The sequence below is a fragment of the Apodemus sylvaticus genome, chromosome 16 (assembly GCF_947179515.1).
Source record: "Apodemus sylvaticus chromosome 16, mApoSyl1.1, whole genome shotgun sequence".
In the NCBI taxonomy this organism is placed as follows: Eukaryota; Metazoa; Chordata; class Mammalia; order Rodentia; family Muridae; genus Apodemus; species Apodemus sylvaticus.
In genome coordinates, this window is record NC_067487.1 from 70009655 (window position 1) to 70033566 (window position 23912).

Below are 23912 nucleotides of genomic sequence, written 5' to 3' on the forward strand. Positions count from 1 at the left end.
CCCTCGTTTAGCTGGCAAGGCACTCTGGGCTCTTGGGGATGCTCGCGGCCTACCCCCTGGCTCGCACTCTCCTTGCCACGAGTTCAGGCTTCTAGTATGTGTGCGCATGAGAAGGGAGTGCAGGCACCCTGGCTTGGGGTCACCCCTGCCTGGCCGAGAGCACCTAAAGGGCTCGGCTCAGGGAAAGAGATGGATGCAGGAGCACTGGTTGCAGGAAGGTTTCGCCGCGACGTCACCGGGCGGTCCCATTGCGCATGCTCACCGAGGCGGGGCGGAGCTCCTCCGCTGTCTCGGCCCCGCCCCATGCGTCCCCGCCCCGCCCCGCCCCGCCGCGCGCCGCCGGCTCCAGGTCAGGGCGAGCGAGCGGGGTGAGTAAACCTAACCACGGCGACCGAACTGCGGCGGCGCCTCCGCAGCCGCTGCCCGCAGCCCTCGCCCGCCTCCCGGGACCCGAGAAGGGCGGCGGAGCGGCCAACCCCTAACAAAAGGCCTGGGAGGCGGGCGCGGGCCGCCCGGCGACCTTTCCACCTTGTGCTAGGAATGTGCTCACGTGACCTTGACACAAAGGAAGTTCAGTGACTGGCAGGCATTCAGATTTGCAGCCAACGCTACCCCTTCCCCCATAATCTATAAGAACCGGGTCGTGGGGGTCGGAGATAAAGGACTAGTTAACTGATTTATAGAAGCCATACTTTCATCTGTAGTGATGATTATGAAAATCTTGGTAGTAAAGGCCAGGGTGGTCACATGTCTTTAAGAATCAAAATGGAGCCCCATTTTCTGTAGTTACATGTTTTGGGCAAGATGCAAATTGTTTCCAACTGTAAGGGGAAAAAAAAAAACCGGAACAGTCTTGAGTTTGTTTTTGAGACAGAGTGTGCTACTATGTAGCCCAGGCTGGCCCGGAACTCTAGGCAACCCTGGCTCTGACAGGCAAGTGCTGGGATTACTAGTGGGCACTTTCATGTTTAGATTGCCTACCTTAAGCTTCTTGCCTCAGCCTCTCCTTGGGGGAGCTGAGACTACAGCCTCCATCACAGGTTATAGGAGCCAGAAGCTTTCCTCTAGTGCTTGTATTCATGTTTTAAATGCTCTTTGACAATTGGCTTGCTCTTTCTATGTGCAATAGTTCTTTTCCAAAGGCTTACTTTGGGTCATTATAATGTGACAGTGGTCCCTACCGTGGTGATGAAAGTGAACATTTATGATGCTCAGGGTTAGAGAACAGACACCCTGTGCAGCACTCAAGTCTATTTTAGGAGTCCAGGAACCATTGCTCCTCGTTGCTTACAAAGGGTCAGATATCAACAGGAGAAAATGACACAGTGAAAACCTTAACAAAACAAATAAAGAGCAACAGGGAGTTAAAAGTCTGTCATGGCTGAACTTGATTGACTATCCCTGTCACCCCGATCTGTCATAGCTGGAGGTTTGAACCAGCCCGCCTTCACTAAACATGGCCAGATCCTGTTTCAATGAGCAAAAACAAAAAGAGAGTTATTATTTATTTTTTAATGGAAGGAACTAGTGTAAACCGTTCTCAGCTAGATTCATTCAAATATGAAATATTTTAGGATTAGGGTAATAGTAACAGATCTTACTATACATAATGGGGGTATCTAAGACAAGGCTTAAAAAAAAAAGATCTAACTTCTCCTGTCTAGGTCTTCTAGATTACTCTCTGTACAGCTAGGACTGACCTTTAGCTGATCCTCCTGTCTCCACTACCCAAGTTCTGTGTCCATTAATCACAATGCCCAGTTTATGTGATGCTGGGAGTTGAACTCGGGCCTTTGTGCAGGTTAGGCAATCAGGCTGCCAACTGTACCACCCCACCCCCACACTGTTTTGTATTTTAGACAGGGTCTCACTCAGTGCAGTCTATCTAACACTCACCATCCTGTTGCCTCAGCCTTTAGAGACCTGAGATGATAGACATCTACTTCCATGCCCAGAACAAATTATATCTTGATAGCATTTCTCAATGTTCAATAAGTTTCTCGGAAACATAAGCATCCCTTTAGGAAAAGCAGTAAAGCTTACATAAGGAGATAGTTTCAGACTGGGGTTGATTTGAATATTATCTTGGAAGCCTCACGATGTGCTTTGGACCTCAGGGGTTATGTTTGAATCACAAGTATAATCAACATCCAAAAGAAAGAGCTATTGAGATTATTTGGTGATGGTACTTGACATAGATGTCTTTAGGGGCCAAACAGGCTATAAAAACAGTTGGAAAATAGGATAAGAGAAAATTGTGCTCTACCTGAAGACAACTTTCTACTACACTGGGTGCATCAATACTCACTGGTCTGTAGTGGCCCAGGAGAGGGTTTACTAATCGTTCCCTTTGAAGTTAGGGTTACTTCTCGTCACGGAGCAGTATCTTTCCAAGGAGAGCGTTTGTCTGCCTCTGTGCTCTGGGGCCCACAGTGGTTTCTTACTGCTCACTGTTTTAAGTGGCATCTCCTGAGTGCGAAGGCTCTTTGTAACCTGCCTGTTCCCTGTTCCCCAGAGTTTGTTGTGGTCCCCAATCCACTCTGAGTCATTTCAGCCTATTTTCAGGTTCACGACTGCATCTTACTCAGAGCTACAGAGTTCTTGTAATTCACAGTTCCTGGACTTAGTTGGATGTCTGATTTCCTCTCGAGCATAGGCTGTGGGCCTTCGATGGGCTTGGTTGTTACTGCCTTTGACAGCTATAGCCAGCTGCATTTCCTGTATGTCAATTTTCTCCTCTATAGAGAAAATTAGAGTGTCTCTCAAAAAGATGCTATATAGATTTTGGTTACCATGGCTTTGTTACATAGGAAAGGCTTAATAATGCTATTTTTAATTATTACACCAACAACCCATATTAATTCCTCAAACAGTGATTGTATAATTTATCACTAATTTTATTGTATTTTATTAGTGTTCTTTTCAGCTTGGAAGTTTTCATATAAAGTTGATTACCAGCTGTGGAAAGCGAAGCCATGATTTATACTTATTTATACTTTTTCTTTAAAAGACTCAAATCTCTCAGGATGATATTGAGGTCTCACTATTTTTTCTTCCTATCTTGTTATCTGGTTTCTTTTATATTAGCCATTTTATCTGTGTTGCTTATAATTTTAAATTCGAGTCCTGTCTGTCCCAAAAGTATTTGAGCTGACTTATAAGCCGTAAATGATATAATAACAAAGATAAATCGTGGTCATGAAGATATGAAGCTTGAGTAAAAAGACATTAGGACGAGTCACACAGAAATACATCCTGTACAGAGTTGTGTATTTTTTTCTACTTGTGTACAGTCACTGAGGACACCACAGGTGGAGTTCTGAGCTTCCTGATGATCAAGGAAAGATGGAAACATACCACATACTCTGCAAAAACACAGCTTCCTGTGTTAAAATAATTGGGAATTGTTGCCTGAGAGGTCATTACTATGAGCTCCCACATCAGCAAACAAAAACTCAACTCAGTGGAAACTGTCATTTTCAAGGAAAATAAAACTTAAGCTCTTCCTAGCAGCCGACCTGTAGCTAAGGAGGTTCTACTGGCGTGATCTAAATAAGTTCATTGCTTCCCTTAAAGTCTTCAGAGATCTCCTCGCCTTGTTCTGCGTTCCTCTCTGGACCAGCCTTTGCCTTGTTCCTCTGTGGTAGAGCCCCGGACTACTTGCACTCTGGAACTGCCCAATTCTTGAGTCACTTAAGCTACTCAGTCTCTTAAAGGGTCAGTGTACCATGTTTATCTTCTAGCCCTTAGACATTAGCATGGAGTGCCAGCTATGGCCATAGGTGTCAGAGAGAAGCCAGACATTGTCAGTCTAATCTTGTTGACCTGTAACTGACTAACACTGTGTATAGGAGGCTCTACTTCATGATGCTGATGCTGAAGGTGGTAGTGGTGGTGGTGGTGGTGGTGGTGGTGGTGGTGATTGTGATGATGGTGATGATGATGGTGGTGGTGGTGATTTTGAGGCAGTGTCATGTAGCACGTGTTTGTGCTAGAACTCACTTTTTAGTGAATTAGTCTTTAACTCTTCATTCTCCAGACTCAGGTTTGTTTTGCCATAGCTTCCAGCTTCTCTTACTGCTGTGAGTGTGTGTGTGTGTGTATGTGTGTGTGTGTGTGTTTGGAGGGGTAGTTATAGGAATTGACCCCAGGCCCTTTTACTCCTGGATACACCCCCAGCCCAATGCTAGCATTACATTTTAAGAAAATTTATATTAGGTGTCTACATGTGTTTTTGCGTGTTGCTCCCATGTGTGGACGTGTGCCCATGGTTAACATAGGCTGGGGTTCCCTGAAGCTGTAGCTGACCTATATGTGAACATGGGGACCTGATCTTTGGTCCCCTGCAAGAGCAAGTACTGTTAACTGCTGAGCTGCCTCTGCCGCTCCTCTACCAGCAATATTATGGAGGGTCTACATTGTAGGATGCTTCATTAGGCCTGGTTCTGTAGCAATGAATGGCGATAGCAAACTATGATGGTTCTTTTTGATGACCTAGTGTGGTTTTGCTTATTTCATATACCTTACACAGTAGCCCCCTAAACACGAGCCAGTAGGCTTTGTTTAATCTATACTTTCTCTTGCTCCCTGCGTTTACATATGTATGTATGTACTATGTTTGTATGTATGTATGTATGTATGTGCCTTGTACTTTTTACATTGTCTTTGTAAGACCTCTGCCCAATTTTTGGAATGACTTTGTTTCCACCTGGTGGGTCTTGCTCAAATTTCAGATTTTAGTTCTTGAAGAATTAAATTCATGTTTTAAAAACTTTCTGTTTTGGAGTCTTCCATGATTTTCTTAGGGAAATTTTGGTTTTTATTTTTTCCTCACAAGGACCCATGGAGTCAGTGCTTATAGGATCTATGCTGTAAAAATAAACAAAGTTTGGACATAGGAAGGTGCTTAATGTCTGGACAGAGATTGCAAAAAAAAAAAAATGACGTTTCTTCTCTTTTATATTTGAATTCCCTTCCTTACTACCCCCTCTTTTCTTTTCTGATTCTCAGAATGGGTCTTATGACATAGGCTGGCCTGGTACTTGTTATGTAGCTCAGGCTAGCCATTATCTGCCTATTTTCCCTCTTCCTTCAGCTTCCCCTTGTCAGGGATCCTAGGTATTTGCTGCTGTACCTAGGTCCCCTTTACTTTTGAATTTTAACCACTTTTCCCTTCACACTTTGCTTTAGATGCTTTGTTGTCTTTTAAAAATAATAACTATAGCTGGGCAGTGCCAACAGTGGTGGCGCATGCCTTTAATCCCAGCACTTGGGAGGCAGAGGCAGATGGATTTCTGAGTTCGAGGCCAGCCTGGTCTACAGAATGAGTTCCAGGACAGCCAGGGCTACACAGAGAAACCCTGTCTCAAAAAAAAACAAAACAAAAAACAAACAAAACAAAACAAAACAAAACAAAAAAAACAAAAACAAAAACCTAAAAAAAACCCCAAAAAACAAACAAACAAACAAAACCCAAACCAAGCAACCAAACAAAAAACCTAAAAATAGTAACAAAGAGTAGATTTAAAAAAAATACTTGTTTGTTTGTTTTTAGGTTTCAGGCTTTTCAGCCATTAAAGAAAAAGGCTTTTCCTCTTCAACCTTATAATTTAATTAATTAATTTGTTATTTATTTATAAAGACAGGGTCTTGCTGAGAAACTTTTGCGGGTCCTGGAACTAGCAGTCCTCATGCCTCAGTTTCTAGAGTGCTAAAATTATACATGTGCATCTCCTCAGCTTTATGGACGTGGGTGTGGTGTTTGAATGTACTTGGCCCAGAAATGGCACTATTTTGGAAGAGGTGTGGCCTTGTTGGAGGAAGTGTGTCACTGTGGGGGTGGGCTTTGAGACCCTCCTAGCTGCCTGAGGACAGTCTGCTCCTATTGGCCCTTAGATCAAGGTGTAGAATCCACAGTTCCTCTTGTTCCACGCCTGCCATGCTCCTGCCTTGATGATAATGGACTGAACCTTTGAACCTGTAAGCCAGCCCAAATTAAATGTTGTCCTTCATAAAGTTATCTTGGTCCTAGGGTCTGTTCACAGCAGTAAAACTCTGACTAATTCAGCATCTCTTTCCTTATTCAAGAGCTTCTTCTTAGCCCCTTGTGGGTATTGCTGTTCGTGACTAACAGAAGAGGGGCTTGGGTGGGTCGGTGTTGCTGACTCAGTAAGCAAGTGCCCCTTTCTCTCCCTCCCTACAAGTCGATGTCAAGGATTCTTCCTCTTGGGGTGTAGTTGGGGACCAGGTGAACTGCAGTTAGGGAGGGTACATCTTTCCTCTATTCTATCGAGCTTTCCCAGGTTTTCCTGTCTCTGACCTGTGCCACCTGTGTCTGTAACCTGGGTGGTGTTTTGGTTTCAGTTACATCAGATAAATTCAGGGTTTGAGGAAGATGACGGCGAGGCTGTGCTACTCATTTGAAGGCTCCTCTATTGTCCCCTCTGTCCCTTCAGGTCCCCACTGCTGGCGTTGAATCACAGGATTCATTACATCACATTCTGCTCTGGCTGTGCGTATTAAGAAGCTAGAGAGAACGTGGAGGTTGAAAACCAGTAGGAGGATGGTGACTTCCTGGGTTCCCTTGAATGAGGTGTAGGCTGGAGAACGAAAGTCTTCCCGGTTCCTCCTGGGACCTTATGCTGCAGAGGTCTTGGACAATGTCCGCTCTTATCGGTGGGTTTCCCCCTCCAGTCCGAGGGCGTGTTACTTTGTGTTTAAACTTTGACGGTTGGTGGTATGCATTGTGAGAAGGCAGGCAGGGAGGCAGCCCGACCTGCAGGGCAGCTGCAAGCCTGGACTGCTCCCTCCTCCCTTCTGACGGCTCTTCAAGCTGCTTGTTGGGTTGTCCCACCCAGGCCACCACATGCCTGGGAATCCAGGCTTTTAGCCACCAACTCCATCACATGTCCTGCTTTTGCTCCCAGTTTTCTGGCATGATTGCTTTGCAATCATTTCCTCAGTAATTGTTAGAAAGATTTACTTGGGGGTGTACAGAATCATGTAATTGTTTTTGTCTGGCCATAGGATTTCACATGAAGTCTACATTTTCGAGCTTTGTCTGTCAGGGGACCCTTTGAGGTACGTGAATAACCAGTTTACATGAGTTCAAGTCAAGCTGTTATAAAAGTTTAAGTTTCCCTCTCATAGCTAGAATGGTCTTCCATGTTCCTCCCTCATCCTTCCTTCCCCTCCGTCCACTAATACCCAGTCTCTGGTTTCTGACTGATCTTCAGCTCATAGGCTCAAGTGACACTCCTGCTTCATAATTGTCTGAGACCTCAGCCACAAGCCTGTGCCGCCATGCCTGGTTTGAAATGGCATGCTTTAAAAGGACATCATCTCTATTTATAGGAATAATAGTATGGGGTTCTCTGTTAGTATGGATTTTAAGTTAACAGTTCAAGTTACCAGTATCATGATTGACATTGTCATGATGTTTTCATCTATACACGCCCTTATGTCATGCGTGGTCCTCACCTCTCCCTCCATGCCCTCCTTCAGCCCCTGCTGTCCACTTAGTGGGTCTCTTTGTGCCTTCAGTCATCTTCCCTCAGGTGTTAACATCACTTCAGTCCCATTCCCTTTATCTAACAGTACTTGCTACATCTCATGGTGAGTGATGAATTCTTTCCTAGACGGACATAGGTGAGGATGCTTCCTTTCATTAGTGAAAAAGGGTATTTAATATTTAAGTGTGCTTATAGCATGTTCTCTTATATATGTGTGTATATTTATTTATTTATAAGTAACCTTAAATCTAGGGATATAAAATAATGACTCGATATACACTGTCTTACAGGTTTATCAAAAGAAATATCTTCCATAAAACTCAAAACAAACAAAACAAAGTCAAAAACCCACACATACATAGATCTAGTTCCAAACACATTAAAGATCACATAAAATTAAGTGGTATGGTAGTGAGAAAGTGTTCCAGTCAGGTGAGACCATCTGGATAGTGGCCGTATGTGGTCTTGCAGGTCTCTGAGCTGCACAGGGCACAGATGTGTCTTCACTCTCTTCTAACGCTGACACTGAGATTGGAAAGGTATGAAAGACATGATTCTGTCTTTTCAATCTTTGAATTCTACTGAAGCGATCGAGAAAAGGTAAGGAAGGAAGGAAAAAAGAAAGAAGGAAAGCAAATAATAAACCACAGCAACTGTAAACCTCAGGCCTGTCCAGCCACGTGAAGACCCAGGCCAAGTAGACGTGTAGCAGGACATAAGGACACCAGGACACCAGGACACAAGGTGTCCTGAATGGCAGCACTACTTATAGTTACAAACAACAGGCATGTTGGTGAAGATGAGAGGAGAATCAAGATTTGTGGAACAATTTATTTTTTATTTTTGTTTTCTTTTAGGAGACAAGGCCTTAGTGTATAGTTCAGGCTCACCTCCAAAGTGAAGCCGGTCTTCCTGCCTTAGAGGAAGCTCCCCAAGGGTTAGGATTAAAGGCCTGGGCCACACACACACACACACACACACAAATAATCTGTCTTTTTACCGGTGGTAACATCATCCTGGTGTTCCTGCTAAAGTCTAAATTCACTTTTTTTAGCCTGATTTTTTTTTTTTTTGAGAAAGGGTCTCCTGTAGCCCAGGCTGGTCTCCAGTTTGCTGTATTGCCAGGGTAGCCTTGAACTATTGATCCTTCTGCCTCTATCTCCCTAATGCTGGAATTAGAGGTAAGTACTTACACACCCAGCCAGTCTGACTGGGCATGGTGCCTCACATCTGTAATCTCAGCATTGGAGAAGCAGAAGCAGGGAGATTCCTTCAAGCATACAGTTAGCCTGCTCATCTTATTAGTCCAGGCCTACCTGGACTATGGGCTGCCGAGTAAGGGTCTCCTGCAACCTATCAAAGTAAGCGTGTCTAGAAACACACAGTTTTTTTAGGCAAATGGGATTATTGGTGTTGTTTCTGGCTAACGAGCCACATTTGTAATTATCTCATATTAGCCACGTTTTCAGGCATTGTCTATAGGAACTGCTAAGACTATGATTTCTTCTACTAGGCAGAGGCAGAGGCAGAGGCAGAGGCAGAGGCAGAGGCAGAGGCAGAGGCAGAGGCAGAGGCAGAGGCAGAAGGCAGAAGTCAGAGAGGCAGAGGCAGGAGGCAGAGAGGCAGAGAGGCAGAGAGAGAGGCAGAGAGGCAGAGAGAGAGAGAGGCAGAGAGGCAGAGAGAGAGGCAGAGAGGCAGAGAGAGAGGCAGAGAGGCAGAGAGAGGCAGAGAGGCAGAGAGACAGAGAGAGAGGCAGAGAGGCACAGAGGCAGAGAGAGAGGCAGAGAGGCAGAGAGAGGCAGAGAGGCAGAGAGAGAGGCAGAGAGGCAGAGAGGCAGAGGGAGAATCTAGGCTTGAAAGAGTGACTAAATGTGTTAGATTGCATTTTATTTTTACTTTTAATAAGTTGAGATATTCTTACTTGAGGAAAGAAACAGTTATTCACTGGTATTTCATTATGGTGCCTTGTGAGGATCTGAGTGAGATTAATAACCTTTTAATATGGTGTACTTTCAAATTTGCTAATCATGTGTTTGTATTATAGTATATAACATCTTTCAGCAAAGCTCAGTCCTTGGATAATTTTAAAGTATGCAACCCAATATTAATTGGTGTCTTAGTGTTCAGTCATCTTGCTGGTAGTAGCACCCTGATATTAATTATAACACATGATTGTTGAATGAGATTTAATAGTTTAGTAAATCTCAAGTTCCTGCAGGGCTTAGGGGAGGGAGTGTTTTACTTGTTCTATTTTGTTACCAAGAGTTGGCTTGGGATTTTAAAACTCTTAGGTATATAATCCATTCTGAAATGGTTTCTATTTTTTAAATTTACTTTTATTTATTTCTTGAGTGTGGGTAATACTCTGTAGCCCTGGCTGGCCTGGAACTCACTGTGTAGATTTGCTGACCTCACACTGACAGGCATAAGCCTGCCCCTGTCATGGCCACCACTCAGCATGACAGGTATCTATTCCTGATGACCGAGTTCTGTTTGTGGTGATTGGTTATCTCTTGGTGTATGTCAGGATCGCCCATCGTTAGCACGGCCTGTTTCACCCCCAGTTCTTCATCTTTTCTCTGAGTGTTGAGACAGACCCTTGCCATCGAATGATTCGGATACAGGGTCATTATCTCCCTCCTTCGACACTCTTGCTCCCTTCGGAGGGGACTCTTCTCAGAATGTTTCCTCCACTGGTCATTTGTGGATCTATAAACTCTTCAGCCTACTCGTGCTAAACTGACCCTGCTCTCTCCTAAACCTGCCCTTCCTGCAGGGATCGCTACTGAAGTACTCTGCGAGCCCTGTGGACTCATGGTCAGACCCTGGACTCATGATGCTCAGACCCTGCCTTTCCTGCACTGGAATCCCTTCCGCCTCTTTGTCCTACTCCAGTCTTCACTCTGCACACCATCTCATCCAGTGGAGACAAGACCACTGACTCTGCTGACAACCAAACTACAGATTGTGTCAGAGCTTTACTCCAGGCCCTACAGCCCTCAGCACAGTTCTTGCTTCCTCTCACATCTCATGCACTCACAGGAGTTCTGTGGATAGGCGTGGTGGTTCATGTTGGCAGTCCTAGCACTCGGGACATCCAGAAAGGAGGATCAGGAGTTTGATGCCAGCCTGGGCTATATAGTAAAAACCAAGCAGGCCTGGGGTATAGATCAAGGCTCAAAACCAAACCAAACCAACCAACAATATCCCGAAAACTGTGTTGGCATATCCCATTCCCATTTCCCTTTTTGTTTGGTTTGCTCTAATTTTTCCTTTTGAATGTTTTCTCTATTAGGTGAATTTTGTCACCATTTACCCATAATTCTCTGTGTAGTCTAGGTAAGGCGCATACATCCAGGGATGTCTGATCCCTGCCACAATGGACGCGCTAGTAGCTTCATTTTCCTCGGCCCCTTTCTTGTTACCACGCCTTCTGGGCTGATCTGTGCCGATCTCAGGAGCTCACCCTCACGGGACAGACAACCCTGAAATGTCCAGCCCTTTGGAGCGTTACCACATTCTGTATTCTCAAGAAAAGGTGTTTTGAGATCAAAAGAGATAACAGCCATGAGCTAACTGTCTCTACTGCTGTACACAGTGGCGCTCCAGCTGGGCTTGGGGAGCCGATATGTGGAACAGTTTTCACATATAAATCTTACATGATAGGAACATGGTCTCAATAAGTGCATCCACTGCACTGAGTAGTTTTAAAACAAAACTGACATTTAAAATGATCCTGAAGTCTTTGAGTGGAAGGCCACTTTTTTCTCGACTCTACCAAACTCTGCATATAGAGATTGTTGATGGCCCCACTTCTGTGACACTGATTTTAGGTCACTACCTCTTCAACATTATATGAAATTCCTGTCCCTTTGAGAATTCTATAATACAGTTTGTAAGCCATGGCACCTACTGTCTCTGTCCAGTGGCATTTGGTGCTCATAATATCATCTAGGGAGCTAACCCAAGTGTCTCCGTATTTGGAACTTCTGAGTGCCAGCCATATTTGCCTACAGTCAGCTGGGTGCACTGATCCCTTGGTCATTCTGAGGCATCGGATATGATCCGTTCCATATACAGTTACCAAACCCAGACACTCTTGTGGATGTCAACAAGAGCTTCCTGACAGGAGCCTGATATAACTGTTTCTACAGAAGTCTTGCAACTGCCTGACAAATACAGAGGGGGATGCTCTCAGCCAGCCACTGAACCAAGCACAGGGTCCACAAAGGAGGAGCTAGAGAAAGGACCCAAGTAGCTGAAGGGGTTGGCATTCCCATAGGAGGAACAACAATATGAGTCACCCAGTACTCCCAGAGCTCCCAGGGACTAAACCACCAACCAAAGAGTACACATGGAGGAACCCATGGCTCCAGCACTTTGGTAGCAGAGGATGGCCTGGTTGGACATCAAAGGGAGGAGAGGCCCTTAGACCCATGAAGGCTCATTGCCCCAGGGTAGGGGAATGCCAGGTCAGGGAAGAGGGAGTTGGTGGGTTTGTGAGCAGGGAGACAGGGAATGGGAAAAGGGGTTTCGGAGGAGAAACGAGGAAAGGGGATAAGGTTTGAGATGTAAATAAAATATCTAATAAGAAATGTAAAAACAAAACCAAAACAAAACCCTTTCCCCCATTCCCTGCAGTTCCCTTTTTGCTGTCCTGCGTTCTTTGCGGTCTCTACATCTTTACTGGTTTTCTGTCTTCTTTTGGCCCTTTTCCCTTTCCTGCCTGACCTGAACTCCTGGCCTGTGGCCACCAGCATTTCTCCTGTCTTCTGCTCTGCCACTGGACAGCTCAGCCAACCTGCATCTTGGCATCACTAATCCTCCCTCTGCAATCCCCATTCTCCTGGAGCTGGGCACTCAGAAGGAAGCAGGGACACACTGCAAGCCCAGGGCCTCACCTCATGACACTCTTGCTCCAACTGCTTGTCATTACCTCTGTCTCCGTGTCCCTCAGCAGGATTCCAATCTCAGGACTTTCTCAGGAGCTCTCCCTTACCACCATCCTCACCTCTTGTGTCTGAGTACCTGTGGCCTTGTCTTCCTTAACCCAGAGACTCCCCAGCACTCCCTAAGTTCTGCATTTTTCCTTAAATGCCTCCTCTAGCCTCGGGTTACACAGAGGGTGTCTAACCCGCTATGGTGCTGGCAAGGATGGCCTGTTCCAAGAGGCCATTGTGTTATTTCCCTGTTGCTATCTCTAGACGGATGGGGGTCTCTTTAACCAGCCTCCCAATCTCAGTTCCAGTGTGTCCTTCCTGAGGCCTGTGGACCTCCATAATTACTTATCTGTATCCCACTCACCACTTTGAGGATGTGGCCTGCAGACTTTCCTCACTTTTAGTTTTCTCTTGAGTCCAACGTGACGTGGCTGCACTCTGGCTGCAGTTCATTCTCGCGCCTGTCACATCTGCAGTGACAATGACGGCTCCATAAGTTCCATAGGTGATTTTTCTTTTCCCAGTGAGTCACTCTTGTCTTCGGTAGGACTGGTTTTGCCGTGCTTCCAGGAAAGCTGTGTCCTTGTCTCGGCGATTCTGACATTCCTAGGCTCTCCAAATAAGGTTTCCTTAATCTCTAGATCATTGCTGCTTTCTCTTCCTCTGTAGATACCTTAACTGTTGATGTTCTGAAGGTCTATTTTATCCCTGTTCCTCTTACTGTGCACAGACTTTCTTCATGTTTTGATAGGACCTTAGAAACACTAGTAGAAAAGTTGGATAGCTGCATATATACACATAAAGTCAGTGTGTGAGGTTTCATGTGCATCCAGAAGAATATGGCCAGATTTGAGGGTGGCGTGTGTTTGCCTGTCATCCTTGCATTTAAAAGGCAGAGGCAAGAGCATCAGATGGCTCCAAGTTTGAGTCTAACTTGAGCTGCATGCAGAGTTTCAGGCTAGTCAGGGTTACATAGTGAAACTCTATTTCCAAACCAAGAGACCAGAAAACCCAGAGTGGGTTTCCCTGTTAAGAGCCAGGCATGGTAGTATGTGACTTTAATCATAGCGCTTGGAAAACAGCCATGAGCTTCAGGCCAGCCTGGTCTATATAGTGAGTTTTGGACCAGCCTGGGCTATATAGGAAGACTGCTTTATGAAAAAAAGAAATGCAAAGTCTATGCTACAAAAACTTAATTTTAATGTGAAGTGTCAAAATGCATTCTTAAATTGAAAGTATGGCCAAAGTATTCATTTTCTTTGCGTGTAGGTACTTGATTGAAATTTATTTTCATGCCCCCCACCATGTTTGTAAAGATGGAGTCTCCTGGAGCCCAGCCTGCCTTTGACCTCTCGGTGACTCAGAGGGTGACCCTGAACTCCTTTTCCTCCTTCCCTCTATCTCACGTGCTAGAATTACCGCTACTCTCACATCACGGTTTATTAAACTGAACCCAGGACACACCTTCTAAATTACTAGTTTTGATTAAAAGGAAGCTCTTAAGCCGCTTAGCTGGCTGAATACAAAGTCATGGGCCTGTGTGCCCCTCTATGCCTGTGCCTTCAGGTACACTGCCCGCGCCTTCAGGTACACTGCCCGCGCCTTGCTCAGAAGCAGTGGGCTTTTCTTCTAGGGGGCGCACATTTATCTGGCCCTTATCGATTACAAGATACACAATCCCGGAAATTACAGTTGTCTTCTGTGTTTTATTGGTTTGTTTAATTAAACTCTGTATTTACGATACACGAGTGTGGTTTGTGAGCCTGCCCTCATCTCTCAGGAGCGGAACATCTTATGGTCGTCATGCTGCAGAGTCAGTGTGCTGAAGCAACGCTGCGTGCTCGTTAACCCTGAGCCTGGTGGGAAAGGCTGGTGAGGCACTCCACAGCCTTTTGCTTTGTTGTTTATCTCCCTTTCTTAGAGTGCGAGTTCTTACAAGGCAAACTGTCTGTTTGTTCCACATCTAACTTTTCTCCATGCACGATGCCTATTTAATATACATTCAGCTGGGTGCATAGACACATGCTTCTATCGGTTTAGCTAAATTTGAAGAGTCTGCCTAGTGGGTTGGGAAATAGCTTGTATAATAGACAGACAGGTCATAGCTCTGAATCCCTTTTTATTTGTGTCTGTGAACAGATTCCTTTTGAGTTTTCATCTAAGGAATGGAGCTAGCACACTTTTGGGTCCTGAGAAGGTTACGTGGAGATGTGATGTGTCTCGTACTGTAGTAGCTGATATGATATACTAAGCAATGGTTTTGATGCGCACAGCTCATGAGACAGAATATTTGTTGCATTTAACTTCTTTCATTGAGAGGCCTCAACTACATGATCTGTCAGTGTTCTGATGTGATAAAATATTTTTGGAAATAATATTTTATGTTTTGAACAGCTTTCTACAACAAATATGTGAGTATTTCTTGGTATGTCACATTTGTGAGTTTGATCTAGTAGTAATTAATTAACTTTATACCTTGGAAAGCAATTTCAAGCTTTGCGACAGCATTTGTTGGAGAGTCGACCCTTCTAATAAAGTGTGAAGGGCAGCTGGCTTCCACGAATCAGTGTAACACGGCAGTGGACGTGCAGGGGTAGGAAGCAGAAATGTTTTGAGGAGCATATTTGAGAGCAATATCTCAGAATTAGGTAAAATTATTAGTGAGGAGTATATTGCATTCAACATCACCTTTATTATAAAAACAAACAACAGTTCAGAGTGTATGGTCAACTATCTGTTAATTTGTAGGGTGCATGTTTAGCATGTGTGAGGCCCTGGGGTCAGTGCCCAGAAATTCAAAAAGAAAACCAGACAAGAATCACTCTCAAACAACTAAAAATCAGTCAAAGAAAACTCTGTAGATGAAGACTCTTGTTTCAAGTATAGGCTTTTAGGTTTAATGTTGCCTAGAACCAAGCAAGGACAGGGTGAGACTCTGGGGAGAGGAAACTTTTCCACAGATGACTTCGAGGATGGTTTCGGTTGTCTTGCCAAACTCTGGGTAGCTTAAGCTGGTGCTGATACTTATTTACTTATTTTATTGCAGTTCTCATTTAACATGGAGGATGAGTTCTTTGGAGAACAAAGCTTCCAACACTGTTGTGCAGAGTTCATCAGACATTCACAGCAGATAGGCGACGGCTGGGAGTGGAGAGCGGCCAAGGTGAGGACAGAAAATGCATCTCTCTTTGGAGTGGGTTTTGATGGACTCTTGCTACACAGCGTAGCTAGCCGGGCACTTCCCATGTATCCCAGGCCGCCTTCAGTCTCACAGCAGTCCTTCCTCTCTGTCTCCCGGGTGACAGGTCACAGGCGTGGGTAACCACACCTGGCTACAACAGTGACTATTTCCTATTTTAGTTGAGGGTTATTTATTTTTGCTGTATAAAGATATTGATAATTGATAGTAAGGAATAGAAGTGGAATTGATTTAACAAAAGGCATGAATTTTAAAGCATTCTTTAAAACAGATGTCCCTTTTTTTTTTTATTCCAACGATATACAATCATAATTATTTGGCTAATAAAGTATCATCTATAAAGGTCTGTAGGTGACCTTCCTGAATTAATAGATAAGGTCCCTTACAATATTAATTATTGCTGTGTAAATAAATGTTTCTCTGGAGCTTCAAACTAGTTGTTTACATTATAAATGATCTCTCTTCTTCCTTGTCTCAGTTTTGAGATAGGCTCTGACCTTGAACTTGATGTGTTATCAAAGATGCCATTGAGTCCTCTCTCTCCTGCCTCTACCTCCCAAATACTGAAATTATAGGCTTGTATCACTACACCTGGCTATACTAGAATTTTCTTAGATTTTTTTTTGTCTGGAGCCATGGTTCTCAACCTGTGAGTTGAGACCCCTTTGGAGGGCACATATTAGATATTTACATTATAATTCACAGTAGTAGCAAAATTACAGTTATGAAGTAGCAACAGAACCATTTTACGGTTGAGGGCAGCACAACATGAGGAACTCTCTCCTTTTTGCAGATTGAGTCAGTTCTTTTTATGTATTTATTTATTCTTTAATAAATAAGAGCTTCTGGGTTAATATCCACTTATCAGTGACTGCATTCCATGTGTGTTCTTTTGTGATTGGGTTACCTCACTTAGAATGATATTTTCCAGATCCAACCATTTGCCTAAGAATTTCGTGAATTCATTGTTTTTAATTACTGTGTAGTATTCCATTGTGTGAATATTCTACATTTTCTGTATCCATTCCTCCGTTGAGGGATATCTGAGTTTATTCCAGCTTCTGGCTATTAGAAATAGGGCTGCTATGAACATAGTGGAGCATGTGTCCTTATTACATGCTAGGGAATCCTCTGGGTATATGCCCAGGAGTGGTATAGCAGGGTCCTCTGATAGTATCATTTCCAGTTTTCTGAGGAACCGCCAGACTGATTTCCAGAGTGGTTGTACCAGCTTGCAACCCCACCAGCAGTGGAGGAGTGTTCCTCTTTTTCCACATCCATGCCAGCACCTGCTGTCTCCTGCGTTTTTGATCTTAGCTATTCTGACTGGTGTGAGGTGAAATCTCGGGGTTGTTTTGATTTGTATTTCCCTGATGACTAAAGATGTTGAACATTTCTTTAAGTGATTCTCAGCCATTTGATATTCCTCAGTTGAGAATTCTTTGTTTAGCTCTGTACCCCATTTTTAATAGGGTTATTTGTTTCTCTGGAGTCTAACTTCTGGAGTTCTTTGTATACACTGTATATTAGCCCTCTGTCGGTGAGCTGGGAGATGCAGGTCCTGCACTGACTTGGAATGTCCCTGGGCTGAAGTCATTGGTTCTTTGGCATCGGTTCCCTGAACAAGCTCTGCGTAGTAGCTCTGGACACTGTGGTGTTCTCAGGTCTCTCCCTAGTGACTCAACAGTGCATTCATTACCTTGAGACAGGGTCTTGCTTGGGAGTATAGCTGCTTCCCCTGAACTGGGATTACAGGCATGCATCCAGGTGATAATCAGAGAACCTTAACCCGGGGGGCGGGGGGGGGGGGCTTTTCTCGTGCCCTGGGTTGACTTTATTTGTACCTTTTATTAATTTTATTCTTGGGTAGTTTCTAGTTTTTACACTATTATGCTTGAATTTTCTTTTGTGGTATCTTTTCTCTGAGTTATAGTAAGGAATCACTATCCTTGCATGTTAATCTTACACCAGTAAGTTTGCTGTGCTTGTGCTGCATTCTTTGTGATATTCCTGTGTTGTTTCACGGCCGAGGAGGAACGTGTTAAGTAAAACTCCTAACAGCTCCCTGTCTTTAGCTTGATTTAATGTTAATTGTTCTGGTGTTCAATGAGTCCAAGTTCCTCCCTCCCTCCCTCCCTCCCTCCCTCCCTCCCTCCCTCCCTCCCTCCCTCCCTCCCTTCCTCCCTCCCTCCCTCCCTTTCTCCCTCCCTCCCTCCCTCCCTCTTTTTCTACCTCTGTTAGTGTTAGGAACAGAAGCTCATGTATAGGTTTCTGACCCACCCTCTTTTATAGAGGTACTTTTTATTTGGCAACAACATGAGATGTGTAAGAATTACAACACACAGTAAGAAAAGCAGTGCTCTCGGTGTTCTTTCTCAAATACTCTTTATGCTACTTTTTGAGAATCTGGACAATAAATCAATGTTCCTGGAAATTCTCAGAAATTTCACAATTATGATTAGTTTTAAAATACATTTCTAACTATTTTCACAGTGTAATTTGGATAGCTGCAATTCATGTTTAAAGACTAAAATATACTAAATTTCATGGTGCTTTCAAAGAATTAGAGCTTTCAAGAATATTCCAATAATGAAAAACATAATTTAAGATCCAGATCTTCCAGGAAGGTAACGAATAAGCCCTTCATGCCCCTTTTGGCTTATAACCTCTTGGAAACCATGCCAGAAGTTTCTCTTTGCCCTTTGCCCTTTTTATTTTGTTGTGTTTCTGAGACAAAGAATTATGTAGCTCTGGTTGGCTTTCAGTTCATCATGTAACTGAGGCTGGCCTTGAACTTCTGATCCTTTAAACTTTGCCTCCCAAGTGCTGGGATCACCAGCAGGTTCCATTGTATCTATCTATGCCCGTCCCCTGGCATCAAGGCATTAACACTGTTAACATTTCAGAGATCTAATAGAGTAGGGCTGGGTCTGTTGGGCATGAAATGAATAGTTCTAGGGTCCGGGTGTGCCTTTAGGAAGGGAGCCATTTCTGTCAGAAATTTTCATTGTAATTGTAAACTATGGTCTGAAGAATTGGTGTTTACAATTTGACTTTGTTACTGGCCAGTCTCTGAAAGAGCATAGTTAAGTCTCGTTCCATGTTTGCTGTCCTTCTGGCCGCTAAGTTAGGATGGTCCCTATCCTTTAGAGTGAGAATTATACCTTTCATTAAGGGCCTTTACCCCAAGTGGGGTAAGCCCTTAGATATCAAAACAAAATGCCAACCCTAGAGAAAATCCAGACAGCCTAAAGATCGTGACTGTGAAAGCAACTGTCTGTGGAGACCTGGGTGCTGATGTCCAAGCCTTCAGGGTTAAGCAGTGTGGGAAATGAGGCCGGTGGAAAGTGGCTGTCCAGGTTGTCTGAACATTGAGACCTTTTGATATTTTGAGAAGAGTAAAAACTTCTGACCTGGGAGAAGTTTCTGAGTCGTTAAGTGTTGGTAACTGGTTACAAATCATGATCTTAAACACTGTGAAGATCAAAGCAGACCTTAGTGAGGCGTCCTGGGTGGTCTGTGGGTAGTCAGCACAGGAGCTCTGGGCTCGGCGTCTGTAGAACATGGCTGGTTTCTCGCCAGCCCTGCCTCAGTGTGTGAGCTGATCTGAGCTGTGAGAGGGACTCCATGCTGCCTCTCCACCGGTCCAGGGCTGCTTAGCTTCCCATTCGACCCATCTTAATTGCCTGTGAGCCCCCATAACTCACCTGTCCTATTTAACCACAGTTAACTCTTTACAAAGTATCTTTGGTTAGGTCCTATCTCCTGCATGATTTTTTCCTTGTATTCAGTTGGAACTCTATTTTATCACAGGATAACGTAGAAGCAGCTTAATGCTGTGGCTTCCCCCACTGCTCTACAAGTCCACTGCCACGCTACAGCTCGCTTCTCTCTCTAATGCCCACAATCAGAGAAAAGGCCTTCCTGAAAAATAAACAAATTTTTGTCAGTGCTAAAACACAATGTATCATGGAAGAACTCTAAATCTCAGTGCATGTCCAGGGTCAATGGGAGATCCTATCTCATACGGGTGGGGTTGGGGAGCGATACTCTATATGGACAGTGTTCGTTTGCTTGCATGTATGTACACAGAGGACTCAAGGATTAGGGGATGTGGAGTGTTCCAAGTTTAGACATAGTATACTCAGATTCAATTATGGGTTTATTTCTCTCTGATTTTTAAGTTCTTTTGGAGTAATAATATTAAGCTAACAAACTTTAAAACCCCTTTCCACTTAGGTTTTGACTGTTGGTTTAACTTGAGCTTCACAGTAATGTTTATAATGCTCACTCTTACGTTAGCCTTTATTGTTTTCAAACGCGGGTCCTTTTATATTTTAAGAAAACCGATAGAAGCCACTATATGAGCCATTGCTGTTCTCCGTCTTCCACATGGTTAATGATGTTTATTATGGCGAATCATAAAGCATGTCTACAGGCATCTTCACCCGGGGTTACTGTGATCTGATTGCAGTCCATAAAGCCTGACATCGTATAAGAAGGTCTAGCAGCCTCTGGACAGAGGTGCTACGAATCTCAGCTCTATTTTTGTGTATTCATGAAATCTTTAGTATGTATTTAGAAATTTAATATCACAGTAGGTTGGAGATGTAGCTCAGGGAAATCACACCTGCCTACCATGCTCAAGGCCTCCACACTGTAAAAACAAAACAACAAAAAAAGCTCATTTCAACTCTCCTTCTAGTTTCCTGTTTGTTTTTTGGTTTTTTCGAGACAGGGTTTCTCTGTGTAGCCCTGGCTGTCCTGGAACTTACTCTGTAGACCAGGCTGGCCTCGAACTCAGAAATCCACCTGCCTCTGCCTCCCAGAGTGCTGGGATTAAAGGCATGCGCCACCACCGCCCTGCAGTTTTCTGTTTGTTAATTGTGTTTGTTATATATGTGTGTCTGTTCACACATGTGTTATGTGTGTGTGTGTTTGTATAGGCCAGAAGTTGATGTTCAGTGTGGTTCTTAGTCAGTCCTTACCAGAATTTTTGAGATCCAGTCTCACCTTAGTCATTTTATTAGTGGTGGTGAGGTTCTAGCTGGTGTTCCCTGGTTCTTGGTCTGTTATTGTTGTAATAAAGGCTCACACCGATCTCAAAATAGCAAGAAACCTTTATTTAAAGCAGCCTGGTAGTATAGGTAAGAAAGAAATAAGAGCAAGCGTCCTCAAGAGCTCCAGGCATTGCTTGGAGCTTCTCCAGTGGCATTCGACAGCAGCGTGTGTGCGCGCGCGCGTGTGTGTGTGTGTGTGTGTGTGTGTGTGTGCTTGCCGAGGGATAGTTTAGGTGGTTCTCCATTTTGATGTAAACCTTTGTTCCCTGAATCTGTCTCTTCCCATAATGCATTGAAATGTAATCATATGCATGCCCAATTATGCATAATCATGAGATGGTAAATAGTTTCCCTAAACGTTTACTGGGTACAGTCTTCCTCACTGAGCATGGACCCAGACCCATTCTAGGCCAGTTCAGTCCCCGACCTCTCTCCCCAGGTATGCTGAGTTATGATTGATTAGAAACTGTATATGACTGATGGGTCTTATGAGGAACAGAGATTTTGAAGTGGGGTGTGCTTGTGGCTCAGTGCAGAGGGGGCGCTAGGTTGCAAACATTCTGTTGGATAGATGCATTGTTCGGAGTTGTCCGTGTGTGCGATACACACGGAGAGTCCTCACCACCAAGAGCCCTGGTGCGCAGCCTGAGTTCAGTAACTCAGTTGCTCAGCTGTTTATTGCCCGTGTTGCCTGTTTCAGTTCGGCCTGCTTGGCTCGCGAGCCCAGGGAGCTTCCTGTGGCTGTCTTCCCCGCACAGGCCTAAGCGCTGCTCCCAAGTTATTATGTTGGTTTTGGGGACCTGAACTTTCTTTTTAAATTAATATCCGTAAATCTATTTTTCACAGCATATTGCTAAAGTATCTTCTCACATTTGAAAGTTTCTTTTTTTCTCTGTAGTGTGGAAACAGGACTTCAGACACTGCAAACCAATTCTCCCACTTACTTGAGATTAGACTTTATAGAGTTAACATTAGCTAATTTTTGTGTTATTCTTTATTGTGTTTTCCAGGGAGAATTTCATGTAATCCAGGATGGCCTTAAACTTGCTTTGTAACGGAGGATGGCCCTCTGTCTCCATATCCAAATGCTGGGATTACAGGCATGTGCTACCATGTCTGGCTTTGTATGTTATTCTTAAAGTAGAATTAAGGAGCTTTTCCCCCTGCATTAATCACTGATTTCTCAGTTAATCCTGCTTGATTATATTTTAAGAGACACATAATATTTGTATTATTTGCAGTATAACTTAGGAGCTAGTTATTATTATAGTAATAAGGAACCTTATTACTATAAGGTTGTTCCTTAATTTATATAAAGTAAAAAAAATAATGGCTAGGTATGGTGTTATATCAGTATTTGGGAGGTTAAGGTAGATAAATTGCTCTGAGTTCAAGGTTAGCCTGGGCTATATAGTGTGATCCAGGACAGCTAGTGTTATAGAGCGATTCTGTGTCTCAATACAACAACAATGGCAAAAAACCAAACCTAAGCAAAAAACTTCTTCCTTCAAAAAAACGACTAAGTTTAAAAACTTAAATCTAACTGAGTATAAATTTAAACTGCTTGACAATTCATTTTTCATAGACATCTTTGTCTCTATGTAATACACATTGCTTTTTTTCCAAATCCTTCACCGTTTTACTATCTAAATCCAAGTTCATAATTTAAGATAGATTGTAAAGTGTCTCCATGCTTTATCTGTCAGTGTGATCTGAGTATGAAGCCCGCCATGGTCCCCCCATCACTCCTTTACCCTGCTGAGTTTCATACCTCATTTATTTGCACAGCTATCTTTATTTTTAATGTCTTATGAAAAATTCCAGCATATAACACTAGAGTGAATTGTATAATGAATTTCTATGTACCTATCACCTGGCTCCACAACTGCCAACTCACAGCCAGAAACAGTGTTTCAAAGCATCTGTGTTATATATGAAATGACGTAATACATCACAACTTAATTAACTTGGCTTTGTTTTACCTCCATGCCTTCAAATGATAGGTTTTTCAAGCAAACTCTGAAATTTTATTTCATATATTAAAGGAAATGAAAGCACTTCAACCGAATGCCCCCCCAAGATAGTATTTTTATAAATTTTATTTTATTTAAAAAATTGTGTCAAAATACAGGAAATGCAAGGCTTACTTACTACTTTAATATGTAGATGCCTTGTTCAGTAGTGTTGAGTTTACTTACGCTGTTGAGGGACCACACTCCTGAAGCTCACAGCGCTCTTCCTAACCATCCTCTCACTCAGTTTCTCTGCGTTCGATTGTTGTGGGCATCTTACGTGCCATGGTGGAATCAAATAGTATTTTTTCTGTTAATGACTGGCTTCTTTCATTTTGTATAATGTCTTCAGGTGGAAAGAGAATTTGGAGCGGATCTCTGTTATGTGATAGCATCAGGTTTTCAAAAATGGTATTGCAATTTTGTTTGTGAAGTACATTATTAAAGAGGAAAACATGTTTTCCATGGGATTTAAGAGATGGCTCAAAGTGCTTGCTATTCTTCCGTAGGATCAGAGTCTGATTCCCAGTCCCCAGGTCAGGTGGCGCACAGCTGCCTGTAACTCCTACTCCAGGCGCTCTGATGCCCTCTTCTGGACTCTGTGGGCACTCAAAACTACCTCCACCCTCCCACATACATGTGCATGCACATAATTAAAAATCAACTAAATCTTTAATAAATATTTTCCATGTATATATCCCATTTGCTGATATATAACCTGATTGATACATAACCCTCAAACTATAAAGAAGACGATTTTCTTGTTATGAGTAGTTTGCCGTTTCCTGTTTTCTTTTGGAGCTCTGTTGTGTTGCTCATGCTGATCTCCCGCATACGGGCTCTCCCCTGACCCTTCTGTCTCCGTTCCTAAACAGTTTTGATTACTTGTCATACCCGCACAGAGTAACCCATTCAAAGTTGTATTCTTTATACATCAACCTCTTGGAAGTAATTATTTTCATTTCAAAAATGAAATATTAACTAAAATGTCAATGTCTGTATGTATGAGTTATTTCTCTTTTGGTGTGATAAAATACCATGTCCAAAAGCAGCCTAAGGAGGAAAGGGTTTATTTTGTTTTACAGTTCTACAGGGATAGAGTCTGTAATGGCGGAGAAGGCATGACATCACAGCAAGAGCAGGAAGTGGGTTGATCACATTATCACCACTATATAGGAAGCAGAGAGCAG

At 43.4% G+C, this 23912-nt stretch overlaps 1 protein-coding gene across 4 annotated transcripts in view; it reads left to right on the plus strand.

The window, feature by feature from the left end:
* The first annotated feature begins 326 nt into the window (after positions 1-326).
* The window catches only part of Atg10 (autophagy related 10), a 322415-nt gene continuing 298829 nt past the window's right edge, over positions 327-23912 (plus strand). Inside the window, exons 1-2 of one of the 4 annotated variants that reach the window (XM_052159888.1) lie at positions 327-368; positions 15498-15614. In XM_052159888.1, the coding sequence (XP_052015848.1) occupies positions 15510-15614 (105 nt within the window). In that variant the 5' untranslated portion in view covers positions 327-368; positions 15498-15509. Of the gene's footprint in view, positions 369-6458; positions 6676-15497; positions 15615-23912 lie in introns of those variants that run through there. The other 3 variants (XM_052159887.1, XM_052159891.1, XM_052159889.1) reach the window with 3 other exon arrangements.